General features: G+C 38.0%; 1 protein-coding gene across 3 annotated transcripts in view; it reads left to right on the forward strand.

Moving 5' to 3' along the window:
• Positions 1-1,964: 1,964 nt before the first annotated feature.
• The window catches only part of ADAM15 (ADAM metallopeptidase domain 15), a 34,206-nt gene continuing 28,670 nt past the window's right edge, over positions 1,965-7,500 (forward strand). For all 3 annotated transcript variants that reach the window (XM_067472304.1, XM_067472305.1, XM_067472306.1), the window contains exons 1-3: positions 1,965-2,269; positions 6,226-6,329; positions 6,549-6,626. In XM_067472304.1, coding sequence (XP_067328405.1) covers positions 2,089-2,269; positions 6,226-6,329; positions 6,549-6,626 — 363 coding nt within the window. In that variant the 5' untranslated portion in view covers positions 1,965-2,088. The remainder of the gene's footprint in view (positions 2,270-6,225; positions 6,330-6,548; positions 6,627-7,500) is intronic.

The raw sequence follows: 7,500 nt of genomic DNA on the forward strand, positions 1-7,500 counted from the left end.
TTTGGAGGCCTACAAAGGACCTAGAGGTCATCTAATCCAACTTAGCAAATGGTCCTAGAGGTCATCCAGTCCAGCCTCGTGGCAAAAAAGTCCTAGAGGTCATCTAGTCTAATCTCCTTGCAAAGAACCTACAGGTCATCTAGACCAACCTCCTGGCCCTGAAAGCCAAGGCACACCAATATAGCCAAAGCCCATTTAATGCTTTAGAGGCACACAAAGGACCTAGAGATCATCTAGTCCAACCTCCTGGCAAAGGGTCCTAGAGGACATCTACTCTAACTTCCTGGCAAAGAACCTACAGGTCATCTAGACCAACCTCCTGGCCCTCAAAGCCAAGGCACACCAATATAGCCAAGGCCCATTTAATGCTTTAGAGGCCCACAAAGTTGGACTAGAGGTCATCTAGTCCAACTTAGCAAATGGTCCTAGAGGTCATTCAGTCCAGCCTCGTGGCAAAAGAGTCCTAGAGGTCATCTAGTCTAACTTCCTGGCAAAGAACCTAGAGGTCATCTAGACCAACCTCCTGGTCCTCAAAGCCAAGGCACACCAATATAGCCGGGGGGGGGGGTCCTCCAGAGGACATCTAGTCCAACCTCGTGGAACCCATGGCCAAGTCACGCCAATATAGCCAAGGCCCATCTAATGCTTTGGAGGCCCACAAAGTTGGACTAGAGGTCATCTAGTCCAACTTAGCAAATGGTCCTAGAGATCATCCAGTCGAGCCTCATGGCAATAGAGTCCTAGAGGTCATCTAGTCTAACTTCCTGGCAAAGAACCTAGAGGTCATCTAGACCAACCTCCTGGCCCTCAAAGCCAAGGTACACCAATATAGCCAAGGCCCATTTAATGCTTTAGAGGCACACAAAGGACCTAGAAGTCATCTAGTCCAACCTCCTGGCAAAGGGTCCTAGAGGTCATCTAATCCAACCTTCTGGCAAAAGGGTCTTAGAGATCATCTAGACCAACCTCCTGGCAAAAGGGTCTTAGAGATCATCTAGACCAACCTCCTGGCAAAAGGGTCCTAGAGGTCATCTAGTCCAACCTCCTGGCAAAAGGGTTCTAGAGATCATCTAGACCAACCTCCTGGCAAAAGGGTCCTAGAGGTCATCTAGTCCAACCTCCTGGCAAAGGGTCCTAGAGGTAATCTAGTCCAACCTCCTGGTCCTCAAAGCCAAGGCACACCAATATAGCCAAGGCCCATCTAATGCTTCACAGTCCCACATAGGAGCTAAAGGTCATCTAGTCCGAGCCCCTGGCAAAGGAGCTAGAGGTCATCTGGACGAACCTTCTAGCAAAAGGGTTGTAGAGGTCATCTAGACCAGCCTCCGGCAAAAGGGTCCTAGAGATCATCTAGTCCAACCTCCTGGCCCTCAAAGCCAAGGCACGGCAACATAGCCAAGGCCCAGCTAATGCTTTAGAGGCACGTATGTACCTATCTATGCATCTTTTATCTGTGCATCTATGTATCTATAGATCTATGTATCTATCTGTGCATCTATCTGTGCATCTTCTATCTATGTATCTTATTGATGTATCTATCTATCTATATATGTATGTATCTATGTATCTTATCTATGCATCTATGCATCTATGCATCTATCTATCTATCTATGTATCTATCTATGCATCTATGTATCTATTTCTCTATGTATGTATGCATCTATGTATCAATGCATCTTCTGTCTATGCATCTATGTATCTTATCTATGTATGCAAGTATCTATCGATGCATCTATGTATCTATATATCTATCTATGTATCTATGCACCTTCTAGCTATGCATCTCTGTATCCATTCATCTATCCCTCTCTGCATGTTTGTATCTATGTTTCTATCTTTGGATTGATCTCCCTTCCTGGGAAGCTGGCTGTGCCTCTGTGGGGAGGGCTTTGCTGGTGCCCTCCCTTGTGGGTGGGTCTGGGTGGGCTCTGGGTCTCCCCCTGGCCAATGGGAGAGCAGCCCAGCCCAGCCTTGCCATGCCAATGTGCTGCTGGGGCTGCTGCTTCCTGCTTCGGGCGTGCAGGAAGTTCTCCTTCGGGTCGGCGAGGAGGAGGAAGAGGAGGAGGAGGAAGAGGAAGGGCTGGCTCCATGCTGCAAGAGGCAGGCGCAGCCTCCGCCTTTTCCTGCCATTCAAGCTGCAGCAGAAGCAGAAGCAGAAGCAGAAGCAGCACCTTGAAGGCAGCCATGGCTCCCAGGCTCTCCCCCACTTTCATGGGCTCTCTCTTCCTCCTCCTCCTCCTCCTCTTCACCTGCACAACAGCCCTGCAAGGTAGGCTTCCCCACCCATGCTTGCTTGCTTGCTTGTTTACTTCCCCATCTACACTGCGGAACAGATGCGGGTTTGATGCCACTGGACGCTCAAGGCAACCCTGTCCTTCCTCCTTTTGCAAACATCCTTTATTTTCCCCTGGAAATAGGCTGGTCTTTAGGGCAGGGCTTGGTTTGTATTATTATTATTATTATTATTATTATTATTATTATTATTATTTCCTCCTGGGAAGGGCATTTGTGTTGATGTTGTTGTTGTTTATCCATGGGAAGCAGATTTGTTTGTGTTGTTATTATTATTATTTTCCTGGGAAGCTGGTTTGTTTGTGTTGTTGTTGCATTATTTCTCCCTGGGAAGTGGAGTTGTTGTTGTTGTTGTTTTGTTGTTGTTTCTCTCTGGGAAGCACATTTGTTTGTGTTGTTACTATCATCATCATCATCATCATCATTATTTCTCCCCAGGAAGCAGATTTGTTTGTGCTGTTGATGTTTTTATTAATTCTCTCTGGGAACTGCTTTGCTTGTGGTGTTGTTGTTGATGTTATTATTTATTTATTTATTTATTTCTCTCTGGGAAGTGCATTTGTTTGTGTTGTTGATGTCATCATTATTATTATTATTTATTTATTTATCTCTGGGAAGTGAATTTGTTTGTGTTGTTGTTGTTGATATTATTATTATTATTATTATTATTATTTATTTCTCTCTGGGAAGTGAATTTGTTTGTGTTGTTGTTGATATTATTATTATTATTATTATTATTATTATTTATTTCTCTCTGGGAAGTGAATTTGTTTGTGTTGTTGTTGATATTATTATTATTATTATTATTATTTATTTCTCTCTGGGAAGTGAATTTGTTTGTGTTGTTGATATTATTATTATTATTATTATTATTATTATTATTTATTTCTCTCTGGGAAGTGAATTTGTTTGTGTTGTTGATATTATTATTATTATTATTATTATTATTATTTATTTCTCTCTGGGAAGTGAATTTGTTTGTGTTGTTGTTGATATTATTATTATTATTATTATTTATTTCTCTCTGGGAAGTGAATTTGTTTGTGTTGTTGTTGATATTATTATTATTATTATTATTATTTATTTCTCTCTGGGAAGGGTGTTTGTTTGTGTTGTTGTTGATGTCATTATTATTATTATTATTATTATTATTATTATTTCTCTCTGGGAAGTGCATTTGTTTGTGTTGTTGATGTCATCATCATCATCATCATCATCATCATCATTATTATTATTATTATTATTATTATCTCTCCCTGGGAGGCTGCTCTGCTGGTCTTCGGGGCAGCATTTATTATTATTATTATTATTATTATTATTATTATTACTATTATTACTATTATTATTATTATTTCTTCTCCCTCTGAGGATGCTCTGCTGACCTTTGGGGCAGCAATTACTATTATTATTATTATTATTATTATTATTATTATTATTATTTCTCCCTAGGAGGATGCTCTGCCGGTCTTTGGGGCAACATTTATTATTATTATTATTATTATTATTATTATTATTATTATTATTATTTCTCCCTGGGAGGCTGCTCTGGTATCTATATATACATATATTATATTAATTATATATTATATTATATTATATTATATGAATAATCATGATGATGATTATGGGCTGGCAGGTGCAGGCCTCATCCCTTCCAGTGTCCCTTATGGGCGTCCCCATTCTCCCCTTGTAGGGTGCGTCTACACTGCAGCCTTAACGCAGTTTGACCCCACTTCTCCTCCTCTCTGGCCTTGAACCTTCTCTTTGCAAAAGGGACCCACCCCGAAAGAGGGAAACCCTTTACTTTTGCTCATCCTCCTTCCTCTCTGACATTGAGCCTCTGCTACTTAAGCTTTTAAGCCTGTTTCAGGCCCGATGAGGAACCGCAAGAAGGAACTAAATCCCTGAAAGAAAGAAAGAGAGAAAGAAAGAGAAAGGAGAGGAAGAGAAACCCTTTCTCTTGAAACCAAAGCCAGGATTGCCAATTCAGCCCTTTTGCAAAAGCAAAGACAGCCAAACGACCCAAGTTTCTAGTCCTTAAGATGCTGGAGAATTATTATTATTATTATTATTCTGATTTTGCGTTATTACACCCTGTTTTTTCTATTATTCTTATTTTTACCAATATTCTATCCTGATTTTATATTATTATTCTTATGTCCTTATTTTTTACTATTATTACTATTATTATTTTTTACTATTATTATTTTTTACTATTATTATTATTATTATGTCCTGTTTTTCTATTATTCTTATTTTTACTATTATTCTATCCTGATTTTGTATTATTATTATTATTATTATTATTATTATTATGTCCTGTTTTTCTATTATTCTTATTTTTACTATTATTCTATCCTGATTTTGTATTATTATTATTATATCCTGCTTTCCAGTTATTCTTCTTCTTACTATTATTCTTATCCTGATTTTCCTGTATTATTGTTGTTATTATTACTAGCCTGCTTTTCTATTATTATTACTAGTATTATTTTATCCTGCTTTTCTATTATTTTCCTGCTTTTCTATTAAACACTGACCCAAAGGCAGGAATGTATTACTGTTGTTGTTGTTGTTGTTGTTGTTGTTGTTATGGGCTGACCTAAAGATGGGAAGAAATTATTATTATTATTATTATTGAGTTTTGCAAATGGTATGTAAGCCCTGATACAAAGGTGAGAAGAAATTATTATTATTATTATTATTATACTTATGATTTTTTTTTTGAGTTTTGCAAACAGGGGAATAAACCTTGACTATTATTATTATTATTATTTACTGATAAGTTTTGCTAATGGTGATGAACTCTGATTCAAACATGGGAAAGAGTTATTATTATTATTATTATTATTATTATTAATGACTTTTGCAAATGATGATAAACTGAACTAAAAGTGGGAAGAAACTATTATTATTATTATTATTATTATTGATGAGTTTTGCAAATGGGATAAACCCTGACTGAAACATGGGAAATAACAACTATTATTATTATTACTATTATTATTATTAATGAGTTTTCCTGACTGAAACATGGGAAATAATAACAATAACAATCATCATTATTATTATTAATGAGTTTTCCCTGACTGAAACATGGGGAATAATAATAACTATTATTATTATTATTATTATTAATAATAATAATAATAATAATGAGTTTTCCCTGACTGAAACATGGGAAATAATAATAATAATAATAATAATAATAATAATAATTATTATTATTATTATTATTGTGTTTTCCTTGACTGGAACATGGGAAATAATAATAATAATAATAATAATAATAGTTATTATTATTATTATTATTAATGAGTTTTTCCTGACTGAAACATGGGAAGTAATAATAATAGTTATTATTATTATTATTATTATTATTATTAATGAGTTTTCCCTGACTGAAACATGGGAAGTAATAATAATAGTTATTATTATTATTATTATTAATGAGTTTTTCCTGACTGAAACATGGGAAGTAATAATAATAGTTATTATTATTATTATTATTATTATTATTAATGAGTTTTCCCTGACTGAAACATGGGAAGTAATAATAATAGTTATTATTATTATTATTATTATTATTAATGAGTTTTTCCTGACTGGAACATGGGAAATAATAATAATAATAATAATAATAATAATAATTATTATTATTATTATTATTATTAATGAGTTTTCCCTGACTGAAACATGGGAAATAATAATAACTATTATTATTATTATTATTATTATTATTATTATTATTTTCCCAGACTGAAAGAATGGTGGGTAAAACTTGACCTAAAGGTGGGCAGGAATAATAATAATAATAATAATAATAATAATAATAATAATAATAATAACAACAATAATAATAATAATAATAATAATAATAATAATAGGGCTCAGAGTGGGACTGGTCACCCTTTGGCCACTCTTGTCTTGCAGGTACGGCTGTGCGTCGAGGGTGGAGTGACCGCGGGGGCTCCTGGTCAGTCAGGCCGAGGGTCATACGGGAGAGCCGGAGCGCCTTCCTGCCGGAAGCCCAGCTGGTAAGGCTGACCTCATGGACAAATGACCGCATTGGGTGGGGGCCTCCCCGGCATTTCCTCCCATTCCTTTGGGCTGGGAAAGAAAACCCTCCTGCGCTGGACAATAGCCAGACCTCCTCCTCCTCTTCCTTTCCTCTCCTCCCTGTTCTCCGCACTCTTTCCTCCTCTTTTTTCCTCCTTCTTCCTTTCATCGTGTCCATTCCTTCCTCCCTTTTGCAGACCAAGCGGGACGTGGAGGAGGCCGAGAGCGGCGGCGGTGGCGTGGTGGAACTGGTGATGGTGGCCGACCAGGCGGAGGTGAGGCCGAGCCCTCCCAACAGATGGCCAGACCCCCTCCCCCCTCAGGAAGGAAATAGCCCCCTCCCAAAATAAAGGGTGGGGGCAGCCTCCTTTCCGGGAAGGAAACCCAAGCAGGGCCTCCCATGGAAGGAGAGAGTGGCCCCTGGCCTGGGCACATGTGGGACCCCACTCTTAATGGCTATGGGCTCAAGGCCAGGGAATCATCCATCTTCTGTCCTTCCTACCTACCTATCTATCCACCTTTCTTTCTTTCTCTCTCTCTCTCTTTCCTTTTTTCCTTGCCACCCACACATCTTCCTTCCTTTGTTCCTTCATTCCTTCGTTTCTTCATTCGTTCCTTCCTTTCTTCCGATCGATCCTCCTTCCTTCCTTCCCTATTTCCTTCTTTCCTTCTTATTCTTCTTTCTTTCTTTCTTTCTTTCTTTCTTTTTCCTTCCTTCCTTCCTTCCTTCCTTCCTTCCTTCCTTCCTTCCTTCTTCCTTCCTTCTTCCCTCCCATCCATCCTCTTCCTTCCTTCCTTCCTTCCTTCCTTCCTTCCTTCCTTCCTTCCTTCCTTCCTTTCTTTCCTTCTTTCTTTTTCCTTCCTTCCTTCCTTCCTTTTTCCTTCTTTTTTTCTTATTCACCTTTCTTTCTTTCTTTCTTTCTTTCTTTCTTTCTTTCTTTTTCCTTCCTTCCTTCCTTCCTTCCTTCCTTCCTTCCTTCCTTCCTTCTTCCCTCCCATCTATCCATCCTTCCTTCTTTCCTTCCTTCCGTCCTTCCTTCCTTTCTTTCTTTCTTTCTCCTTCCTTCCTTCCTTCCTTCCTTCCTTCCTTCCTTCCTTCCTTCTTCCCTCCCATCCATCCATCCATCCATCCATCCATCCTTCCTTTCT

The sequence above is a fragment of the Anolis sagrei genome, chromosome 12 (assembly GCF_037176765.1).
Source record: "Anolis sagrei isolate rAnoSag1 chromosome 12, rAnoSag1.mat, whole genome shotgun sequence".
In the NCBI taxonomy this organism is placed as follows: domain Eukaryota; kingdom Metazoa; phylum Chordata; class Lepidosauria; order Squamata; family Dactyloidae; genus Anolis; species Anolis sagrei.